This window comes from Balaenoptera musculus, chromosome 3 (genome assembly GCF_009873245.2).
Source record: "Balaenoptera musculus isolate JJ_BM4_2016_0621 chromosome 3, mBalMus1.pri.v3, whole genome shotgun sequence".
NCBI lineage: Eukaryota > Metazoa > Chordata > Mammalia > Artiodactyla > Balaenopteridae > Balaenoptera > Balaenoptera musculus.
The window spans coordinates 152,916,352-152,940,546 of NC_045787.1; the positions used below are offsets into that span (position 1 = coordinate 152,916,352).

The window sequence follows — 24,195 nt, forward strand, 5'->3', positions numbered from 1 at the left end:
TGTGCCATGCTCTCATTTGGACATAAGGGAAAGCGAAGTGCTGGGGGGCATTGGGGCTGACCCTTAACATGTTTCTGCCCCAGATTGTTAATCCAGGCTTGTCCCAGTAACACCCCCGCCCCTTGTCAGCAGCTGGTTCAGCAATGGGCATGTGAGCCAGTCTTGGCCCACAGATCAGAGGGGAGTCAGCTGGTCCATCTGGGAGAGGGGAGGACACCTGCATGTGGTTTGGTCATCCTGCTACCTGGTTGAGCTCCGGAGCTGCCATACCCGCAGACCTCCCGCATTTCCTTATGGTTTAAGCAGGCTGGGTTACTTGCATCCAGGGGCATCTTAAGGGACCCAGAGGCTTTTCTCAAATGGGAAGCCTGGACCAAATGTCCCTCCTGACCTCTCTGAGAGGCCAGACACAGCTAGACCCTGATCCAAGTAGACTCAGGACCTCACTACCTGCCACATCCAGACATCTCCTTGAAAAATCTTGGGCCTTGCTGCCTCTCTGCCACGCTGAGCACATGTTGACAGTCACAGGTGGGCACTGAGCTTTATCTTTCCCCAGGTCGTTACTGCTTAGATTGAGCGTGAGCCTCCAGCTTGTGTCTCCATGTAGAAGTGTTGAATGAGCCGGGATTCCCAAGCCTCCAAACCTCAAGCACCTTGCTTTTTACTTCCAGGCAGAACTGACTGCAATGGGGGTGGGACACCTCTGTGTGAAACATGGCAATGAAAACAATTGTTGCCTGGACACCACCTACGTTTCCTCTTTTGCCTGACACAGATCCCTGTCCGGGGATGCTCAAGAAACTGCAAGAACCACACCCCCAAAGGCCACCTGGCCTCCATATTCTGTTTAATTAGCATTACTGCTTACCAAGGCCGCTCCTGGCCAGAACTCTTCCTGTGCATCTGACGGGGCCACTGCACCCGCTGTTTGCCAATAGCAGAGGGGGGCAGAACTGCTGTCTTCAGAGGCCCTTTGACAAGGTCACCAAGTCCTCACGGCTTGTTATGCTCAGCATACGGGTCCCCAGAGACTAGAAAATTCTAGATCCCTTCCCACAACCCCCGGGAGCTTGCTTGTCGGGAGAGAGGACAACGAACCCTCTCTACTTCCATCTGCTTGTAGCCTGCAGTGCGGGCAGGTCCTGCCAAGGATGGTGACCTCGTCAAAGGGCAGAAGCACTTCTAGTTTCCGTGGGGCTGCCAGGGGACAGGAATGGCTCTGATGAAGTCTGTGCTGGCACGTGTGGCCCGGAAGTCAGAGATGGGCTGAGAGCCCTGCTTCTCCTTTTCAGAATAACGCAGGGCACTGCTCCCACCAGAGAGCTTGGGCAGGCACAGGGCAAGAAATCTCCTTTCTTAACGTTCCTGCTCGGAGGCATGCGTGGTGATTTGTGACACCCAAGATGACCAGGAAAGGTGCCCATCTCTTTCTGCTCCTCACGTTGTTGGGAAGATTTTAAAGGGACTGGAGGGCTCAAGCTCACCCTGAGTTGTTCTCTTCCCTTCCCCACAACATGGGGCTGTTCTAGATTCGCGTTGCAACTCGTCCTTCAGGGATCAGACTGGTAACAACCATGAGCAAAAGGCAGGTATAGGACAATAGGGAGTGGTAGGGACTGTCAAGTAGGAGAGTGCAAGCCAGACCTAAGGACACTCAAGTTCAATTAAAATCAAACACACATGACATGCACTTAATAAGTGTTCCAGCTGAGTTTGTTCTGTGGTCCTTGGGTTGTCTTTGGGATCTAGACTGAATAAGTAGACTTGAACAAAGAACCACTGGGGATTTCTGTGTTCCACTTTCACCTGGAGTAGAAGAAGGGGGAACAGAGAGGCAAGCACCAGTGGGTGGGGTAGCATTTTCCAGAAGAGGAAGAAGAGAGATCTGAACCATGGAGGTTTGAAGAAGTAGGAGTGACTCTTTTTTTTTTTTTGAGCTGAGGACAAGTGATCAGGAAGCTGGGATGAGTCCACAAGGGCCCCCTACATGGAGGATTCAACCATAAATTTTGATGCATGTGTGCTTGGTTCTTCCACTCAGCCTAGAGGGGTGTCATTGTAGGGACTAAAGATGGGATGGTTAAGGGCCGTGGTCTGCCTTCCACTCATGAGGGGTCTCTGTCTGGGTGGAGCCCCAAGAAGCTGGGGGTAATTTGGGAAGGAACAGTTGCCAGGAGTGACTCAGGAGTGTCAGAGAGACAAACCTTCTTTCCAAAAAGATATTCTAGAGCTGGTTTTCCAAAGTGGGCAAGATAATTTTTTTACATGGACCCATCAGAAAATATCATCGACTCGCGAAGTGAGAGAGTCGGTCATTTTCAATTCTCCTTTTGTCCTTCTGATTACATCAAAGGAAAGGGCTTTGCTTCTTCTAGTCTGTCTCACCACTTTTCCAACACTTGTTAATCAGCTTCAGCCTCCGTGCCTTTTGCAGGCAATAGTATTTACAATTTGATAACAGCTTTTTGTTCCATATATTTATTTTTGGCAGTTATCTTTGATTTATGGCAAGATGTTGGCTTTCCCATTTACGGATGTGAAATGTTACCATTTTTAACACTGACAACAGATGTTCACCATGCCTGGGGGCTGGATCCTGTCTTGGGCACCCTCAGGTGTCACAGAGGAAAGCGTCCAGGTGAAGATGGCCATCAAGCTTCAGTGCCCTCTGAAAATGACGGGTCCTGAAAATGACGGAACTGAGACTATGAAATCACAGCTAGAGCAAGTTGTGTAAGTCATGTGTTTTACCCATAAGACTGGGCCCTTCTGGTGGGCAGGGAGGGACATGAGTCATCAGGCCCTGCCTGACCAAGGCCAGCGCCAAAGCCCTGGCCACACAGGCCTGGGGCAGGGTGAATGAGAAAATCCAAAGGGACAGGCGTCCACCCTCCAGGGAAGTGAGGCAGAAGTCTGGGGTCACATAGCAGAGGTGTTCCCACAGACACATGCTTGGGAGTGGGTTCCCAAGGGGAAGGAAGGTCATTGTGCTGGGGGGACAGCAAACTTTGCAGGACAGGCAATGAGGATTGTGCTGGAGAGGAGGGAGTCCAGCTGGGAATGGGCTTGGACAGCAAACTGGCTCCAGGATGGAGAGGGAGGCCTTGGATGCTGAGTTGGGAAAGGTGGGCAGAGCGTAGAGAGGCTATTTCACGCAGAGCCTGGGGGTGTGCAAAGACCAGGCGTCTAGAATCCCATGTAGGATTCAGGACAGGTGAGGGAGGCAACCTGACTGAGCTCTAGCAGGCGGAGCCCAGGTCTAGGTGGAGGAGACTGTGCTCAGAGGCTGCAATGGAGGGTTGGGGAGGCAGATGGAGGGGGAGAGGGACTTCAGGCAAAGAGGAGCTGGAGACTGAGGGAAACTTGCCTCTCTCTGTAAGGGTAAAAGTTGATCTTTGGGGTGGCTCTTGTGGTGCATGCGCCCTCCTTGTAAAACTGTTTTTCAGCCTCTGGGGTCTCCAACTGGTCAAAAGGCCTGGCTCAGTCCCATGGACCAGTAATCAGACCTCCCCACCCCTTCCCAGCTCTGCTCCCTATCCTGCCCCAGGGCGCACAGAGAGGGAGAGGCGGCCCCTCGCGCCCCAGGGCTGACGGTTGGGACCCGGGTGCTCCGAGGACTCTTTGGGTGGGGATGCTCGGGCGGGCTTTAGCTCCTCCGAGGTTTCGCGCCACGAGTGCGCGGGGCGCCGCAGAGGGTGGCCGGCAGCGGGGCTCTCCCGACCCGGCCCGCGGCGCTTTTACGCCGCCGCCTCGGGGTGTCTCTGCTTCGCTACGAGCCGGGAACCGCGGCGGCGACGGCGCGAGGAGGGGAGCGGGCGGTGGCGGCGGCGGCGGCGGCCGCGCCAAGAAGCGCCGGGTCACCGCAGGCTGAGGCGCCCGCCGTCCCCGCCCTCCCCCTCGCTCGCCTTCTCCCTCCCTCCCGCCTCCCTAGCTCTCTCGCTCCTTCCCTCTCCCCGCCTCCCTCCGCTCTCCCCCGCCCTCCTCTCCGCGCCTCGCCTCCTCCGCCCCGCGCCCTGCGGTGCTGCAGCTGCGGGCGGCTCCAGCTGCCCCCAGATGTGGGCTGGGCGGCGCGCGGGGAACTTTCGCGCCGGCTGCGAGTGCGGGGCCCCGGCTGCGGTCCGGCTGCCATGGATCCGCCGGCGGGAGCCGCTCGCCGCCTGCTCTGCCCCGCGCTGCTGCTGCTGCTACTGCTGCCGCTCCTGCTACCGCCGCTGCCCGCGGACGCCCGGCTCGCCGCCGCCGCCGACCCCCCAGGTAGGTGCGGCGCGGCCCTCACGCCTCGCGACCCCATTCGGCCGGGCTCCTCCCCGCCCCGCGTGCCCCAGCGCCCCCTCCCCAGGCGTCGTCCAGCCTGACTTGGGCAAACTCCGCGCGCCCCGCCCGGGGCCAAGTTGGCCAACTTCGGGGCCGGGTTGGTCGCGCAGGGGGCGCCCTGCGGCGCACCTGGGCGTCTCGGGCCGCGGGGAGCCTCGGAGCGCTCGCGGCTCCCGGGACGCGGAGCGTGGAGACGGAGGGCCGGGAAAGCCCCGCGGCGGAGAGCGCAGCGCCAGCCCCAGCGGGTCCGGGGGAGCCAGGGCGAGGCGGCGCCCCGGCTCGCGTCCGGGGACGCTCGGGAGGAGTCGGGTGCGGAGCGCGCCGCCTTGGGCCCCGAGGAATGGTTGGGGCGACCCGGAGGGGATCCTCGAAGATCTGAGGGACCCTCCTTCACCCTCCCTGCCCTCGGACACACGGGGAGGGGGGCCGGCAGCGGGCTAACCCGGAGCTGTACACGGAGGACAGGCCGCCAGTGCCCGGGGGAGCCGAGTCCTCGCCGCTCCGGAGGCGAGCGGTGAGGGCAGTCGGGCGGCAGGGACTGCTGAGGGGGTAGAGGCACGCGGGTAGGGGGCCAGCCGGGAATGGCTTCGGAGCAGCCCCACATACTGCCGAGGACGGTAGGTTCAAGGGGCGGAGGATGCTCTGACCGGGCCGTCCCCTGGGGAACTGTGAGGAGCCGCGGAGCCCCAACCCGGAACGGGGCAGGATGCAGAGCTCTTGGCTGGGAGGGTTCCAGAGGGTGTCGGCCCGGGGTCGGCGGGGGTCGGGAGTGGCGGCCCTGTTAACGCCCCTTCCCGGTTGGAAGAAGGCCGGGGAGCTGCAGGCTAGTTTCTGAGGGTTGCCTAGAGGAATGCCCTTCCCTTCGCAGTGGGGGAGGGGTTTGTGAGGATGCTGGACTCGGTGGCAGGGCCCTGGGATTCCCAGGTCTCGACTGGTCTAACGTCCCTTCCCATTGCAGGCTGGCCCCAGGGGCACGGAGCGGAGCGCATCCTGGCGGTGCCGGTGCGCACTGACGCTCAGGGCCTCTTGGTGTCCCACGTGGTGTCGGCGGCGACGGCGCAGGCTGGGGTACGGGCCCGCAGGGCTGCCCCTGTCCAGATCCCGGGTTTCTCTGGAGGCAGCGAGGAGGACCCTGGCGGCCGCCTCTTCTACAATGTCACGGTCTTCGGCCGAGACTTGCACCTGCGGCTGCGGCCCAATGCCCGCCTCGTGGCGCCCGGGGCCACGGTGGAGTGGCAGGGCGAGTCGGGCGCCACCCGCGTGGAGCCCCTGCTTGGGACCTGCCTCTACGTCGGAGACGTGGCCGGCCTGGCTGAAGCCTCCTCTGTGGCGCTCAGCAACTGCGATGGGCTGGTGAGTACGCACTTCTCTCCCTTCTTTCTGTCCATTGCCCTCGCCTGGGCTTTGGAAGCCGTTTATCTGGGAGTCCCCTGGGAGGGCAAGGCCTGTACTGAGGACCTTCTCTGCACCCCTGTGCTTAGGGACCACTGGGTACAGACTGAAGGGGTTGGCTGGAAGGCAAGTTGTTTCTATTGGACAGAGAGGGTGATTTATGCAGGGGGAAGGCCACATTTCCAAAGCACTTATCAAGTAGAAAAGTGTGGTCTCCCTTATGCCTGCAGGCACAGGTCTTCATCTTGCATCCAGGTGTGTGTATATCTCTGTTAGTGCGTGCATCTGCACATGTGTTTTGGAATGGGTACGAGTACCTGAGTACCTGTGTACTTGTGTGAACATGTGAATGTGCCATTGTGTCTTGTCCATGTGTGTATCTGCAGGTTTCTGTTCATTTGTGTGCCCGTGTCTGTTGAGTGTGTTGCTGTGCATTGTGGCATGTGTGATATTTGTGTGGGGGCATGTGTGCTGGCAGTTGGTCTTCTCGTTTCTGTGTGTGCAAGTGGTGCCAGCCTAGGGAGCAGGCAGTGGTGCTGAAATACCCAGTTATCCCTCTGCCCCCTGGCTGACCGGGAACCACTGATTTTTATGCTGTGGTTTCCTGTTGGACTTCAGCTGGTTATTTGAAAAGTTGGTTTTCTCTCTCTATTTTGAGCCAAGGCGAGCATTTGGAAATGCAGGCTCTGGTGCCCATGGGCAGCCCCTGAAGGACAGGTGAGGCTGGGGAGTGGGTCCCTTTTGGGACTGCCTGGGCCACTCAGTGTGACCAGAGCCCTGGGAAGTTCTCCTGCTTCTTAGGACCTAGGGGGACCATGGCCTGGCATAAGGGGTCCTCGGAGGAAGCCTGGATCAATGCTCAGGGAGGAGGCTGACATTGGCAGTGCTCCATCCGGCCACCCTGAGGCCTGGCACGTGGCAGAAGCCACTGCAGTTTTCTATTTTGGATTGGGTGTGTGGTGGTCAGGCTGGCTGTGCTGGCCAGACATCTGAAGCCGCCCACCATGGGTTCCACTCTAATTGCTGCTCAGGGGACTCCTACTCTGAGCAAGTGGCCTCTCTCCCAGTCCTGCTGGTCCCCAAGCCCCCTGTCCTCAGTCTTGCCCTGCAGGCTGCAGAGCCAGCAATTACACAGAGCCCCACAACCGCTGGCGTTCTTTTTATGGAGACACAGGAAATGTCACTTGTTGCTTCGGAAAATCACTGCCTTTGGCTGGATTTAGTTAGAACCTGGGCGTACTGCAAACAACTATAAATGTCCTTGGAGGAGCCGGGTTAACACGGTGCAGCCTTTTATATCCTTGTTGCCTCTGAGGCTGCCCTGGACCTCATACGTGCATCTCATTTTACACTGGAGGTGAATTTCCTAAATAAAAGGAAATTGGTGCTGGGGGCTCGGGGGGTGGCCTGGGCTGGGGTGGGGGAGTTGACTTGGAGGTAGTCTGTTGGTGGGCCAACTCCTGTGTGCTAAGTAATACTTGATGGAGAGCATTTCAGGGAGGCTTTGTCCATGTATCATTCATTCTGTGATTTGTTTGTTCAGCCAGCACCTCCAAGCACCATTGTCCACTGTGCTGGTCAGAGATGTAGCTGGCCTGGTGCCCACCTGGGGCACACATGCTCAGCTGATGGGCTGGGGCCCACTCTGGTCAGGGCTTGGAAAGCATGCTCCTGGCGGCTATTTGAAGAATGAGTTGCCGGGGGCAAAGGCACAGAGGGAAGAGCATATGCAGAGAAGTACCAGGTGTGTATCGGCTTGGTCAGAACAGGTGCAGTGAGATGTCAACATGTACTGGACACACACCGGCAGAAGTGCAAGACACAGCTGGAGAGAAGACTGGAGTTGGAAGAGGGACTGTCATCTGCCTGAATGGCCTTGAATGTTGTCAGTGAAAACTGGCCTTGAGATAGTGGGGCAGCATCATTAGTTCTTCTTCTCTTTTTCCTTCTTTCTTCTTCATGTGTGTGTGTCTGTTCTGATCTTATACCACTTAATTCCTTAGCCCGTTAAGTCCCTCTGTGCATCAGTGATAGGCCCACTTGCTAAGGGCCCGGGGTTTAAACGTCATGTTTCTGGTTCACAGAGACCCTGTGGGGGAGGATTCTTCATCCCTGGTTTACAGATGGGCAGCTGAGGTTCTGGAAGATTGAGTGACTTGCCCAAGGCCACACAGCCTGTGGTGGCAGGAGTCTGGCCTGGTTCTGTCCAGCCCCTTCTGCCACGGTGCTCCCAAGTCTGGGTGGGTAGAAGCCCCTGAGGTGTAGTAATAGAAGCTGTAATCCCTAGGCACTCCCTCTCAATAGTCCTTACAAGGCTACATGCATCTCATCCTCCCAGCAGCCATGCCACACAGTACCCCTTCCTCTGCAGCCCTGGTCTTCCTTCACAGATAGTGAAACACACTGAAGCAGGTGTGTCAGGCTGCAGTGTGTGCAGATCCCCAAGGATCTTGTTAAAATTCAGATTCTGAGTCAGTATGTCTGGGGTGGAGTTTAAGGTTCTGCATTTTTAATTAAGCTACCAGGCTTGTGCTCCTGGGCTTCGGGACTGCCCTTTGAGAAGCAAAACTCTACACCCCCATTGCTGCAAAGGAGTACTACAGGATTACACCACAAGTTCCTCTGAGCAAATGCGGTTCAGTGGACAACTGGTGTGGGAAACGCTGCACCTTTGCTTTCAGCCTGGGAGATTTAAGGTGGCCCACTGGGTTCTCTGAGAAGTTCTGTAATAAAGAAACCTCTTGAACTCCGTGTAATGCAGTACTTCCCATGCAGATGGGACCATCAACACCTTCTTTGCAGAACGTGTGGAACTAGCCTTCCTGGAAGACGTGTGGAGAAACCATGGAGCAGGGTCACAGCAGGCAGCTGTGGTCTTACAGCTTAAGTTTAGATGCTTAGGTGGGACAAGCCTCTCCCAAGAGCCATAGGCCCTTTCAGGCCTATCGTCCTGCTCCTGGCCTGGGACACACATTTGCTCATATACTTGCTTGGCCCTGAATTTGTTTCTCTGCCTTAAAGGAAGGACTTAAAGACCTTGGACTGGGCTCTGGCAGGTCATCGTGCAACTCTGGGCAAATACTCCCACCATGAGCCTCGGTTTGTCCAGTGACAAGTGGGGCTGGATCAATGATTTCTGAGACCCTTCTAGGGCAACTCTGGGTTTCTTAGGGGCCAAATGGGGACCAGTTGAGGGGATCAGGCTGATGGAGAGGTGGGGACCCTGGCTAGTCTATGCGCTGCCTCCCTTGATAGATTGTTGGCCCTCAGGAGCATGGGCTCCTTGCTGCCAGACCTATGGATGTTTCTTCAGAGAAGCTGCTTTTCTGAGTCTGCTGATATCACGTGGGCAGATGAATCCAGTGTGAATCCAGTGAGCTCTGAGGTCCCCTGACCGGGCCTCCAGAGGCATATGTGGAAATGTTGAGAGCTATGCTGGCAGCAGGATCGTTAGATGGGCCAGGGCTCCCTGCAGGCAGGGGCTGTCTTTGAGAACTTGCTGAGAACCCAGCCTTACTTCATCACAGCTACCCCATGCCCTCTTCTGGGGCATCCACAACCTCCTGTCTGGCCTCCTCACCACTTCTCACTGAGTGCCGTTTGGCGGGAGGGAAGGGGCTTCCCAGGGGCTCTTCCCTGCTGGGACTGGGGAGGGATGTGCACTGACCTGTGGCTGCCATGGTGGAGGCTGGCTTGTCAGGGGTTTGTGCTAGGGGTGGCAGAGCAGCAGCCCACGGCCCCTGCCCACCTCATGGTGGCCCCTCAGAATGGTGTAGGCATGTCTGTGGTCTGAAACCCAGACTCAACAGGCTTCAGCAAATATGGCATCTGAAGGCACTTACAGTTGTCCAAATCTTAGAGGCAGGGGGTAGAGTGGAGGTTGTCAGGGGCTGAAGGAGGGAGATGGGGCGTTGTTGTTTCGTGGGTACAGAACTTCAGTTTTACAAGAAGGAAAGAGTTCTGGAGATGGATGGTGGTGATCATTGCACAACATTATGAATATATTTAATACCACTGAATTGTACACTTAAAAGTGGTTAAGATGGTAAATTTTATGTTATACGTATTTTATTTTATTTTATTTTTTTATTTATATTTATTTATTTGGTTGTGCCGGGTCTTAGTTGCGGCCCGTGGGCTCCTTAGTTGTGGCTCACTGGCTCCTTAGCTGTAGTATGTGACTCCTTAGTTGTGGCAGGTAGACTCCTTAGTTGTGGCTCGTCGGCTCCTTAGTTGTGGCATGCAAACTCTTAGTTGCGGCATGCCTGTGGGATCTAGTTCCCTGACCAGGGATTGAACCCAGGCCCCCTGCATTGGAAGCATAGAGTCTTATCCACTGCACCACCAGGGAAGTCCCTGTTATATGTATTTTACCACACACACACAAAAGGCATCTGAGGACTGGTGGGATTGGGTAGGTAATTCAGGGGTGGAGTGGCGCCCCTGCTCGCCCAGCCCCCTCTCCCCAGTGTGACTCTGTTCCTTGGTGGACCATTGGCTGTAGTTGCACCCACACCCCTCACATCCCCCAGGTATAACCAGGTGCAAAAGGGAAACAGACTACTTTTTGGAGGTTCCTGCCACAGTTCTGACTTCACTCTGAATGGACAGGCTTAGGTCATGGGACCTTTCCATAGCCAATCACTGTGGCCCAGCAATGCATCGTGCAGGAGCATAGTGAAGCCTGACTAGACCCCTCATGAAGGCCAGCATAGTTGGTCACCGATCTCTGAGCCTCAGCCCAAGGAGGCCAGTTCTTTCTGCACCATCTTCTGTCACATTGCCATCCCTGCCCTGACTCCACTGCCTGGTTGTGTGTTCCTGGCATTGGCTCCCGAGTGTAAGGATGCTGCTCCTTCAGGTGCTGGCAGGTTTCAGGTTTCCCCTGCCTGATGGCCAGCCTTGACTGCCCATCCCCCATATGCCCAGCACTTAGTGAGTGAGGAGTGACCCAGCATCAGCTGGGAGGCGGGGGAAGGCTGGGTCTTCACCCAGGCCTGCTGTGAGGACCACAAACGCCACAACCTGCGTGAGTAGAGAAGTCATCGAAGGGCTCATCCGCTCTGAGCCACAGGGATGCCCCCCCGCGCCCCCCCACCCCCCGCCATGGCCTGGTGTGTCCACTCAGCATAGAGGATGGCTTTGCTGTGTGGTGGCCTGAGCTGTGGCCTGGGCCTCCTCATTCTGGTCTCTGAGATCTGTAGGGTCAAGTATGCATGGGGCCTCTCTTGGGACCATGGGTCTATACTGGCAGGCAGATGAGTCCTTGATTACCCCTACTGCCCTCCTGCACTCGGGCAGGATGGGGGGTTTTGTGTTGCTGCCAGAACACAGCAGGCTGCTGGTGTATGTGAATGTGTGTGCATGTTCCTATACATGGGATGTGTGTGTATATGTATGTGGAAATGTGTGCATGTGTATGCATATCTGTATGAGTATGATGTGTGTGCATGTGAGTGTGTGTGGGTTTCTGTGCGTGTGCCTGTGTGCATTTAAGTAAGCATGTGTGTGAGTGTGTGTATTCAAGTGTGAGTGTGCATGTGTGGTCATGTATGTTCTTGGCAGGGGTTTCCTGCAGGGGAGGGGACTGAGGTGGGATGGAGGTACTGAGGGGACGACTCCAGCCCCCTGAATCTTGGTGCCGCCTTGGGCACCCCCTCCCCACAGTGGCAGGCATTCTGGAATGGGAGGGCCCAGGTAGGAGCCTCTCGCTCTGCTGCGTATGTTTCATATTAAATGTCAGCTGTCCACTGGGTCTGCTGTGCTGCCATTAATATGGAGAAGTTATTACTGAGCCTGGAGCCGGCTCCTCAGGCTGATCCATGAATTTCAATTACACTGCATGTCTACTCCAGGGCCTGTGGAGCGGGGCACACAGCTTCTGCTCCGAGGCAGAGGAAACCCTAGCGTCTAGGACCAAGGCTCAGGCAGGCTCTGCACTGCCCTACCCTGCCCTTTACATTTCAGTGATCACCATGGTGAGCAGTGGACTTAGTGTGGGCTGGAGGCTGCCACGTCACATGGTCAGCTTTGCCCTGCGCAGCTGGGCAGCCTGGACAAGGGCCACGAACACTGCCGAACATCAGTTCCTTGGATTGCCAACCTCACTGGGCTTTGGAAGGGTGGGTGCACTTAGCCCAGGCCCCGGGTTTGGGAAGTGTTGGCCGTTTCTGTGTTTCATTGCATCTAAGGTGCCATCAATTATAGGGCGCCACAAGAAAGAGGGGGACACTCCCAACTAAACCACACCACTGCACCTTAACCGCAGTCCCGTGAGGTGTAGGAACCAGCCACCCCGCCTCTAGTTGCTCTGAGTGGTGGGCTGTTTTTCCTGGCTTGCTCACTTTGCTTCCTTAGTGTGTGACTGGCTTCGTCCGCTTCTGGGTGTCTTCCTCTCTTTGGTAAAGGAACGAGGTTACAGTCCTTCCTCCAGGGACATTCCTCACGGATGCCAAAGCTACACACTCTGTCGTCTCCGTGCCTTTCTGCACACACTGTAATTTTTTGCATCACAGTGTGACTTCTTGAAGACGTTTTGGGCGGCAAAGGTCTCAACACAAGAAATGTTGACCCTACAAGTAACTCAAGCGAAGTAATGGCAATACGAAACACCGTGGCGGAGTTGGTGTGTGCCAGGCAATGCCAGCCCCCCCATGGCTGCTGCCAGCTGCCGGCAGTGATAAGACCGATTGATTTCATCCTGAGTTTGGACGTGGTAAATGTGAAAAATGGGTGTCTTAGAGTCCCGGACACATAGTTTTATTATTATGATGATGTTACAAGTGATTTCAGGGCCTAAGAGCTGGCACGTAATTCCCATGCTGGGGAAGCAGGGCAGCGGCAGAGACTGGGCTGTTCAGACTGGAGGGACAAGCCCTTGCCGGCTCTGTGAGCAGAACATTCAAAGATTTATCTTTGAGGGACTTCCCTGGTGGGATGTGGGTTCGATCCCTGGTCGGGGAACTAAGATCCCACATGTCGCGGGGCAACTAAGCCCGCGTGCCACAACGAGGATCCCGCGTGCCGCAACGAGGATCCCGCGTGCCACAACAAGGATCCCGCGTGCCGCAACTAGCACACGGCACAGCCAAAAAATAACAACCACAACAAAAAGAGATTCATCTTTGAACCTGGATATTTCTCCTTTGAAAACAGGGATTGGAACCACATGGCAAATAGGGTGTATTTATGTTTCATGCAAGGTGTGTCTAAGGCTCAGCGGTGGCCAGTCTGATTGAGACAGAGCTTCTGGAGGTATGATAGAAACTGGCTCAAGAGCTGTGAGTATGTATAATTTTTTAAATGAATTATGCCACATACTGTCTCCAGTCAGTTGCAAATGAAACCTCAGGTCTGATATCACAGATAAATTCTTTTTTTCTTTCAGCCTCTTCTTGTACCAGTACTGAATTCTGCTCAGTATAAGAGCTTTAAATCTCTAATATCTAAAGTACTGGCTACTTGACAGCTGTGCTGTTCACTACTGTGGTAGCTACAAGCCACTTGAGGCTGTTGGCTATTTGAGATGTGGCTGGTCTGAACTGAGAGGTGCTCTTGAGTGTAAAATATACTCCAGAATTCAAAGACTTAGTACCCAAAAAAAGAATAAATAAAATAAAATATCTAATTGATAAATTTAAACTATTGATTACAGGTTAAAATGATAACAGCCTGGATGTGTTGGGTTAAGTAAAATATATTGCTGAAATTAATTTCACCTTTTTTTTTTTAACATGGGTACATGCGACATATTACATTTCTGTTGGGTAGTGCTGCTTTGAAACATCTGGCTGGATACTCCCCATTTCGCTGTTATTCTTTTGCACAATTTTCTTGGCTGGTCACATCTGTTTATTGTTTCAGTTGAATTTTAGAATTGTTTTATCAGGTTAGAAAAATCCCTTGTGAATTTGATTGACATTAAATTAAACTTAGAAACCAATTAAAGGAGGAATGGACAAAATTTGTAGTATTTACCAGGAACATGGTGTATTTTTCAATCGATTTAATTCTGCTTTGATGTTGCTTCGTAAAGTATTACATACACATTTTTTATATGGGTCACCTATTGTTTTAAATCACGGCCATTTCAAGGATATTTTTCTTTTTGCCATTGTGAATTGAATCATTTCCATCTATCGCTGGTATACAGGATGGCTATTGATTTTTATATAATTATCTTTTATCAGGATGCTTGATTGAACTCATTAATTCTTTTTTTTTGAACTCATTAATTCTAATACATCTTTGTGAATTCCCTTGGGTTTTCTGTGTATACAGTTGTCCTATCTGTAGACTGTGGTAATTCTGGAGGCTCATTTTCAATCTGTGCCATCTAGAACCTTTGGAGTAACGTTAAGTAACAGCAGTGGCTTTGCGTATCCCTTTCTGCGCCTGCCTCTGATGGGGACGCCCCTGGCGTTTCTCTGCTTGCTCGTGGACTAAGATGGATTTCATGCGAAGGCAGTATCCTTTGAATTCTAGTTTTCATCAGCAAAGGAGCTGAAATCTAGATAAAATGTGTCTAACCCTCACACTGCCACCACCCTCCTTAAAGGCTAAAGGCATTGCAGTTCCCAGGGGCTGTGTCTCCTGCTGTCCTGGACCTCAGGGCTGCTGCCGGGTCCCCTCAGTTGCAAGCTTGCTGGCCCAGAATACAAGCCAGCCCCTGTGTGCAGCTGTCAGCCACTCACAGGAAGCGTTTGTGGGGTGCGGGGAGCTTTGCCGAGGAAGGTGGAGGAGGCTGCACTGTCCAGCCGTGCAGGTGGTTCCCTGTAGAACAGGGACTGGTTCTTAGAAAGCCCATCTGTGGGGGAATTGTCACTTTGATGGTAGGTTCCCCTCCTCTCAGTGATGTCTCTCCCATCCTCCAGTTTCTCTGGAGCAAGCCTCCTGGCTCCTCCTCTCCTGAGTCTTACAGAAGACTTTGTCCCCCTTTCTGAGTCACTGGTACCTGCTGACCCAGGCCCCCTACGTCCCGCTGTTACCTTTATTCCCACATGCTTCTAGAAGGTCTTTTTCCAAAGACTGTTGCCCCCTAGAGGAAATTTGTGGCCTGTAAAAATAAATTTGTTTTCCATCATGTTATCTGTCTGCCCACAGACAGGCGTGGGTTTTGGGCAGCTTTGAACAATGCCTGTGCCTAGGCCTTACGCTGAGAGATTCTGACTCATCAGACCTGGGCAGGACCTGGGGGTCAGGAGGTGTGAGGTTGGACAGAACCAGTTCGGGACCCTGCACTTCTTTTGCTGGCCTGTGACCCTCAGTTTCCCTACTTGCGATGCCACCTGCCTCAGAGGGCGTCTGTCTGTGAGGGAGTGACAGGGAATGAGGCTGGCTGGCCTCAGTCCAAAGGAATGTCGTGGGGAGATTGGGGCGAAAGGAGATGTTGGCCAAGAGGGACGGCCAGGCCTCCAGGCGGCCTGGGACCAGGGGAGCTGCCTTTGGGGTGGTGGCTCCTGACCTTCTCTGCTCCCTCACCTAGGAATTCAGAGTCTGGCAGAGGGAGGACACCCTCCCTTGCATGGCCATCCCAAAGGCTGGCTCTGCACGCTGCAGGCACGTGGAACTCAGTGGGCACTGATGCCGCAGATCCTGTCAGCGGGGTAGGCACAGGGGCGTCCTCCTCCTTGAAGCCCCCCCAACCAGACCGCAGGCCCTGTGAGGCTCCCAACCTTATCCCCTTCCTTCTGCTCTCTGCACCCGCCGGCTGACCATTAGCCACTGGCCTGAGCTCACTAGCTCCAAGCTGGGGTCTGGGCGTCCGGGTGCGTGGGTCCGTCACAGCCTGGAGTGGCTTGTCTGAGACCCGCATGCACAGAGCAAGGAGAGGTCCTGGCCCCGGGCTCAGCTCAGCTGACAGAGGGCGGGCCTGTGTCTCCTAAGCAGCTCCCAAACAGGGAGAGGTGGAGGGTTTGGGGGTAGTGCTGGGTCCTGGCTCACAGGCCCCTGGCATCCCTTCTCTCCCTCTCTCTTCCCTGCCTTACCCCTCCCTCCCCTCCCCTCTTGTCCCTTGCTTCCCCTCTGTCTCTTTCTCTCTTCCCCCATCCTCCCCTTCCCTCCTCACTCCAGCTCTCCCTCCCTCTTCTCTTTCCTCCCTTCTTTCCACTCCCTCCCTCCCCCTCCCTTCCTTTCCCTCCTCTCTCTTCTCTCTGTCCTCCCCTTCTTTCCCAGAGTAAGGGGAGCCCCCTTCGTCACCCTGGATGATGTCATCCTGGGCAGTGGGCTCTTCATCGCTGGCCCCAGGCTGCGTCTGCTTTGTCCTATTTACAGTCACCTCCTGTGATGCTCACAAGCCCCCACCGGCAACAGGCACACTCAGGGAAGGTGACGTTATCCCGCTGTCCTTGGAGGAGAGCAGGGCTCAGAGAGGGGGGCAATGACCTAGCTCAGGTCACACAAGGTCCAGAGCCTAGGCTCCTTCTGCTGTAGTTGGAGCTCTAGATCCAGCCCCTGCGATCCTCAGAGATACACATCACCCCCCCCGCCCCAGCATCCACACAAGCAGGGTTCATTGCTACCGGGGGAGGGCTGAGTTCTTGGTGCACTTCCCAGCAAATGAGGTCAAGGCCTCGCTCTGCCTTGCTGGAGTAGCCCCCACTTCAGATAGTGTGGCCTGGCCTTTGGGTGCCATCTTTCCTGCCAGGGTGCCCAGGCCCTTGCTGACTGTGTCCTTACTAGGGAGGCTGGTCGGACCAAGCTGTGTTCTGCCCCAGGGTTGCCATAGAAAGTTGGTCCTGCAGGTGGTGTCCTGCGCAAGGGCATCCGGGCAAGGGGACGAATGAGGTTGGCTTCTGCTCAGTGTCTGGGAGTGGATGGAGTAGAAGGCAGAGGGTGGCCAAAGCTGAGTGGTGGACACCAGAGGGACAGGAAGGGTGTGCCAGACATCTGCCCCCACCATCAAGGTCACTGGACTTGCTGCATTCTTCTCTCTGAGGAGCTCCTGGGTCTGCATTTGGAGTACAAGAACCAAAGCCAGGGCCAGTCGCAGGGGGCTGCTGTCTGTGGATGATGGCTCTGGTGACCTGGGTGGATATTCTGGGACTGGGCATGATGGGGGAGGTCAGATGGTAGGCTCTGTCCAGGCGTCAGCTTGTCCTGCTCGGGAGCAGGGTCCTCGAAGTCCTCCCCAACCTGAAGGTGCTCCTTGGTTCCAGTGGAATGAGCTCAGCTCCTGAGTGCAGGGGTTGGGCTGGGCCCCTCAGCCCTGGGCATTTGCTTTGGGTTAATTATATGGGTGTGGGTATGATCCTATTGTTGCCGAAACTAGTATTTCTGTGATGACTGGTGGTTGCTCCTCACCACCACCCCTCCCTCCTCCCCCCTCCCCCACATGCCTTTTCCTCTTCTGAAGCTGGCTGGTCCTCCTTGGGGCTAAACATTAACCCTTTGTTATCTTGGGCAGATTTATATTCAAGAAGTTTCCTTTCTTATTTTACCTTGCTGACTTTCATTTCTTCTGGTCAACTCTGCCAGGCCCTTCCTGTTGATTTCTTCTGTTTATTTAGGCTGTAGAATATAATTAGCCTTTCAAAGAAGTGCTTCATAGGTTTTGATTTTTTTCTGATTTGAATTTTAAATATTCAGCTTCTTTAATTCCAGTGAAATGTGTTTCCTGTACTGTATAAGGTATTGGTTTTAAGTATTTATTTTTTCTAAATTGCCTCTCTGGGGTCTCAGCACCATTCATTTACTAATTCACCCTTCCTCATGACTTTGGGGTGCATATTCCCTAACTATGAAGTTCATGGAGGTGATCTGGCTTATTTCTGGCCTTTCTGCTCTTCTTCTTGCACCAGGACTAGAGTCTTTTAATTACTTTTGCTTAACAATATGTTGTGATACCTAATAGGGCAAGTATCACCATCGTGACTTAAAATGGCTATTTCTGGGGCTTCCCTGGTGGCTCAGTGGTTGAGAGTCTGCCTGCCAATGCAGGGAACACGGGTTCGAGCCCTGGTCTGGGAAGATCCCACATGCCGCGGAGCGGCAGGGCCCGTGAGCCACAATTAACTGAGCCTGCGCGTCTGGAGCTTGTGCTCCACAACAAGAGAGGCCGCGATAATGAGAGGCCCACGCACCGCGATGAAGAGTGGCCCCCACTTGCCACAACTGGGGAAAGCCCTCGCACAGAAGCGAAGACCCAACACAGCCATAAATAAATAAATAAATAAATAATAAAAAAAAAAAGGCTATTTCTGTCCATTTTTCAAATGGATTTTGGGTTTGTTTTCTACAGTTTTAAACAATATCATAAGAGAATCTTTAATTTGGATGATATTGCATGCTTAAATTAGTGTCCAGCATACAGCAGGGCCTCAGCAAATCTTTACTGAACAAGTGAATGACATCTTCATGACGATTAATTTTCTCAGGGAAATAAGAACATTAACTCAAATCTTTTAAAATATATCCCTTATTTACTACCAAGAGTTAGAATTTTATTGCCATTGTGAATAGGATCTTTTCCATTATATTTTATAGTAGGTTATTATAGATGTCTAGGAACATTTTTAATCTAGGATACAGCAGGTGATCATTTACTCAGAATACCTGGGACCTACTTGTTCCAGATTAATAATATTCTCAGAGTTTAGACACTTTCATTCCAAAGAGCCAACGGAAATAAAAACAGCATGTGAGTACAAATTATATATGCATTTGCACAATTGCAGCTAAACACACGACAGCCATCGTTGACCTAGCAAACTCAAGCCCCATCAGGCCTCACCGGTTCCTTCTCATTTGCTCCCAATGACTTGCATCTTCCTCTTGCGCTTCAGCAAAATCAATCTTCCATTATCATAGTGGCACAGATGCAAAACATGGATAATCACAAAAAATCCTTTTAAAATAAATCTCTCGATTGGATGTTTCCCATGTTTGCACTCTAGATATGCAAGTTTCCATATTTATTTCGCATCTAGGCATTTTCATGAACTTCCATATTATTATGTTTGTCCTTTTTGGTGGATTATTTTTGCAGGAGAGGATTTTCTAAGTATGCAGTTATTTCTGCAATTCATAATATTTTCGCATCTTTTTCAATATTTATTCATTTTATGTCTTATTACGTTGGTTAGAGTATAAAATTGAATTTTAGTAATTTTGTGTGGGAGCCACAACCATGTCTTCAGAGCACCTGGCCTGCCGCCATCTACGGGAGAGCAGGACCAGGTCCTGCTTCTCTTTCTGCGAATGCTGCAGACGGTGGACCTAAAGTGGACAAATCTGGGTGGAAGTGATCTCCCGTCTTCACTTACCCTTGGTGGAGCAACTTCTCTTTTCCTGGTCTGTTGCATCAAGTAGAGCTTGAGCATAGAACATGGATGTGTGGTGGTTTTGGGGGGGATGAGTAGCAGTGACTGGTGGGCCCCCGTTAGGCCCGCCATTAGGTCAGGGAGTCTCTCTCAGCCCAGCGTGGCCTGTTAGGTGTCCCCTACAGCCAAGGAGCTGTGCACCCGGGCAGAATTGTTTGCAGGGCTGGCAGGAAAATGACTGTCTTTGAAAGACTGTCCTGAGTTTCAGCTGGGGAAGTGGTTCAGTGAGACACTTTCAGGGGAGGGCTGGCAGGTAGATCCAGATGTATAACCTGAAACTCTGAACGGAATGAATGAATCTGAACTTTGAAACCCCGTTCTGAGTCCCTGCCTTGCCCCTTTGCAGTGTAATAATTTCTGAACTTAAGTGTTCTCATCGTGCAGGGCGGAGTTTGCAAACTGGCGGGCTGTGTGCCATGTCCACCCACAGATGAGTTTTGTTTGGCCTTCCCAGTGTTTGACAAATTTCTCACAGAGCTCCAGATTTCCAGTTTCTCTGGAGGGCCTGGGAGAGCTGTTAGGCCTGTATTCCAGAGGGCTGGAACTGAGCAGGGCCAGAGCCCTCCAGAGGGATCTCACAGCCTCAGCACCACGGTCTCTGCTGCTCCCTGTGGTCAACCCCCCACCCCGCCTCAGTCACCTTCGTTTCCTGCGTGGGCCCTGTGTTGGCACTTGAGCATTTCTCTGATGTTGAGGTGGATGCCGGAGGGGTTCTGCGGCTGGTCGTTTCTTCCTTCCACCTCGGTCTCAGGATTCCGGCTTACGGACCATTGTCTCTGTGTGAGGCCCGGTACGCTAGTCAGATGCGGTCCCGCCCCATGTTTGATTCTGGCTCCCTCACTCGCAGAGCCTCCTATTTCTCATCTGTGAAAGGTAAATTTGATGGCAGCAAACCGTCTGGTGGGTTATTATGAGGATTCAGTGAAGTGAGGCCCACGGCTGGCACTTAGTAGCGAATGGCCCTTGTTACTACGAGGTAGTATTTTCCTTATGGTGCTGTTAGGAGGAACCAAAGTGTGAAAGTACTTGGAGACGCATGAAGTGCAGTGCAGATATTCACCACTTCTGAGTGCTCCGTGGGCTGGGCTTGGGCTGGGTGGGCGGGGTGGGGAGGCAGGGCTGGGAACCGGCAGGCCCCTGGGTAGGATGCTCTCCCCGCCCCAGGCCATAACCAGCCTGGGACATGTTGCCAGATGAGGCCGTGACTATTCTGAAATGGAATTCCTGGGTTAGAATAAGGAGAACAGATGTTTACTGGACGAGGCCAAGAGCCGCTGACATCACTGAGAGCCCGTCAGGACACAGACTGCAACCCAGGGTCCTCCGTGCCTTCCTGCCGACACAGCATTCCTGGGGCAGCTGCCAGGGCTGGGGGTGGAGGCACACACACACACACACACACACACACACACACACACGCATTTCTTCCACCAATCCTCCCCACCTGAATACAATTAGCCGGGATGTGGGAAAGATTTCCAGCCTGGAAGGAGAGAAGAGTGTCTTGTTGGCAGGCAGGCTGGGGAGGGGAAATGCAGGGCAGGTTGGTGAGTGGACTTTGTAAGACGGAGGAGCAGGTTTGGGGGTGAAGAGCTGTCTGGAGCCACTGGCCAGGGAAGGGGGCGCACATGTCCTTTCCTCCCACCATCCCCTGAGGGGGAGAGCCTGTCCCCTAATCTCTTCTTTGGATGTGAATCTGGAGGGTGTGACTGAGAGGCTGAGCCGTTGCTCCTGTGCTCTCACCAACACCTGTGCAGCTGGTGCTGCCGCCCTGTCCCTTCCAGAAGGCCATCCCCAGGTCTAGACCCCTGCCATTGCAAGTACAGAAAACCCAATGAGAACTAACTCAGGCCAGAAGGGGATGCTCAGGCCTTCTGCCCTGTTTCAGCTCCACTTCCCTCCTCCATGGCTTGGCCTCAGCAGGCTCTCCCCAGGAAGGGGGCTGCAGGCTCACCTGGCACCAACTGCCAGCCCAGCAGAAAGACCTTCTTTTCCCCTGGGGTTTCAGCAAGCATCCTGAGTCTGGTTCTTACTGGCTGAGGCTAGGTCATGAGTCAAGCTTTGAGCAATCATTGTGGCCAGGGCAGGGAGCAGGGCTTCCACTGGCCAGGCCTGGTCACTTGTCCGCTGGCTCCAGGGGGTAGAGTCTATGGTCTGAAGCGCTGGGACACGGACAGGGAGCGCTGGGTACGCAGAGGAAAGCCAGACTGCTGTTGGTGGGGGAACAGCCGGGGCCCACTGCCTTCTCTGTCTCCCAGAGTGCTGCCCATCTTGCCCCTGCTCCTCCCTCCCATTTCTCCTGCTCTTGTCTGCCTTGCCGTGCCTTCCCCCTGAGTGCCTCCAATGGCTCTTCTTCATCCACTCGGTAAAGCACAGGCCCGGAGACCAGCATTCAAGACCCCTCGTGACCAATCAGCATTTCTGACTTAGTTTACCCACCTCCCTCTCTTCCATCCTGTGGGCCTGGGACAAGAGCTTTCAAAGATCATACATTCCCATCAAGGTATGGGAATGTAGGCTCTGCCCATGTTGAAAATAGCCCTTGTCGCAGCACTAGGAGGGAGCTGATTGGGCTGCAGTTAAAACTAAAAACAATCTGAGGGTGAGAAGTTTTAACTGGGGCCTAAGACAAGTCAAGGGTGCGATTGGGCAAGGAAGCTGGGACTCTGTGGGCCCATCTGGGGTTGCACTGGCAGAGCAGGTGGAGTGGGGGGTCTCCAAGGACCTCTGTGCCTTTGTCTTAAGTGCTGGGAATCCCACACGCCTGACCGACTCCTCACCATCCCTGTTCCAGGAGGCATTGCCTCTTCTCTGTGTCATGGCAGGTGACACAGCTGCATCACAGCACCCATTTTCTGGCCTACAGACTCCTTCTGTGTCATGAACCTTAGCAGTCTGTTGAGGCCCATGGACCCTTTATCAGAATAACGTTTTGGGGACTTCCCTGGTGGTCCAGTGGTTAAGAATCCGCCTTCCAATGCAGGGGACGAGAGTTCGATCCCTGGTCGGGGAACTAAGATCTCACGTGCCTCAGGGCAACTAAGCCCGCGCCATAACTACTGAGCCTGTGCGCTCTAGAGCCCACGTGCCACAACGAAAGATCCCGTGTGCTGCAGCTAAGACCCAACGCAGCCAAATAAATAATTAAAAAAAAAGAGTAATGTTTTTAAGGCATAATTTAAAATACAAAGAACACCAATACTATTGAAAGAAAGCTGTTAACATTGAAAACAATTTATAATACAGCAGTACGTGTGCTTTAAAATTTTTTATTGTCATCATGCTTTTTTTTTTTTGGTAATGGTTTATTGAGATATAATTCACATACCATACATTTCACCCATTTAAAATAAAATTCAACGGCTTTAGTATGTTTACAGAGTTGTGCAACCATCACCCATCAGTTTTAGAGCACGTTCATCACCCCCAAAAGAAACCCCATACCCTTTGGCTATCGCCCCCAGTTGCCCTGTCCCCCCAGTCCCTGAGAACCACTAATCTACCTTCTGACTCTATAGACTTGCTTATACTGAACTCTCCGTATAAATGGAATCACACAATATTTGTCCTTTTGTTTTCAAGGTTCTTCCATGTTGTAGCATGTGTCAGAACTTCCTTACTTTTTATGGATAAATAATATTCCATGGTATGGATAGACCACAATTTTTAAAATCCATTCATCAGTCAGTGGACATTTGGGTTGTTACCACATTTTGGCTCTTATAAATAGTGCCACCATGAACATTTGTGTACCAGTGTTTCATGTGCTTTTCAATTAATGCACGAAATAACAAGACCCAGCTGCATGTGTCACAACCTCTGTCATTTGAATCGTGCTGTTGTGTAAACGCCACTTGGTCTCATCCACACCAGCGGGAGTGAGAGACGCATAGCCCGGTCATGGCTGTCGTGATGGGCACAGGTTTTGCTACTTCTCCTGGGCTTGCTGCCTCCACCCAGGGTGGAAGGAAATGTCGGCTGCCTTAAGAGCCATCCAGGAAGCTCCCCGAGGGCAGTGGTAGACTTCTTACTGTGGGTGCCCAGTGCCTGGCACCTGGTACAGTGGCGCGGAAAGACCTTGGTGAGTGCTGTGGCCTGTGGCGGGATGGAGTGTCCAGATCAAGGCGGCCGCTGTCCTGCTCTGCTCTCGGCCTGCTGTGAGGGGTGATGTCCTGCTACTGTTTCCTCCCCACAGGTGTTCTCTGTGACTCTGGCTTGGGAGTCCTGCAGCTGGAAGGTGGGGGGCCCAGGCCCTCCTCGACTGCTGGGGACCCCCTCCCTTCACTGTCTTCCCACTTGCCAGGTCATTTCCCTTCACAGCTGCTTAGGAGGGAACACCACCACAGGCTTGTCAGCAGGGGACTGCCAATGGATTTTACATCAGGCACACAGACCCAGCTCCCTGCCACCAGCTGAGGGCACTGGGCCTCTGTCACTTCTTGTGCAGTCCCTGCCAGCCACGGGGCTGCTGAGAGTTCCTCGGCTGTGTGGGGGCCATGGGTCCTGGCTCTGGGGTGGTGGGCTCAGCCTGGGAGACTTGAGTTCTGCCTCCTGTTTGTCCATGTCTATGGGCAGGATCCAGTCCTCCTGGCCCCATGCGGGCACTGAGGAGGGAGAGCGCCCATAAGTGGGAGAAGCCTTGCCAGGCACCTTTCCTTGGGGACACCTGCAGTTGAGAATCAGGCTTCAGCTTATATATGAGAGACCAACTCTCCCCGTGGCGCTCCTTCTCAGGCCCCCGCTGGAAGGAGCTCTAACCACTCCAGCTCCTCAAATGCTGTGCTTGGGTTAATACCCCGCCTGGCCTGGGCCCCACCTGCCCGTGGAGCTGCCAAGGTCCTTGTCTCCCAGAGGGGCCTCCTGTCCTGCTTCTTGTATTTCAGAGGCAGCCAGAGGCTTCTCTGACTCTGTGGTTGGTGGCGGCCTTGCTGAGTCATCTAGAATTGGCTCCCGGCCTCCCCGTGTCCCCTGGGTGTCTATGTGGCAATGCAGCTCTATTTCAGGGCCTGCGGGAGCCCCGGGATTGCTTCAGGGGTGGCCCCGAATTGAGGAGATTGCTCACAGCCTGTAGTGATGGGTATGCAACCATCACTGTGCAACCAGGTTGGACCTGGTGTTGGAGGGAGGACAGGGCTCTGTGCTCACTCCTGTGTGACCTCAGGCAGGT

At 53.7% G+C, this 24,195-nt stretch overlaps 1 protein-coding gene across 1 annotated transcript in view; it reads left to right on the forward strand.

Moving 5' to 3' along the window:
* The first annotated feature begins 4,013 nt into the window (after window positions 1-4,013).
* The window catches only part of ADAMTS2 (ADAM metallopeptidase with thrombospondin type 1 motif 2), a 217,405-nt gene continuing 197,223 nt past the window's right edge, over window positions 4,014-24,195 (forward strand). Inside the window, 2 exon segments of the mRNA XM_036848550.1 lie at window positions 4,014-4,257; window positions 5,276-5,670. Coding sequence (XP_036704445.1) covers window positions 4,131-4,257; window positions 5,276-5,670 — 522 coding nt within the window. The 5' untranslated portion in view covers window positions 4,014-4,130.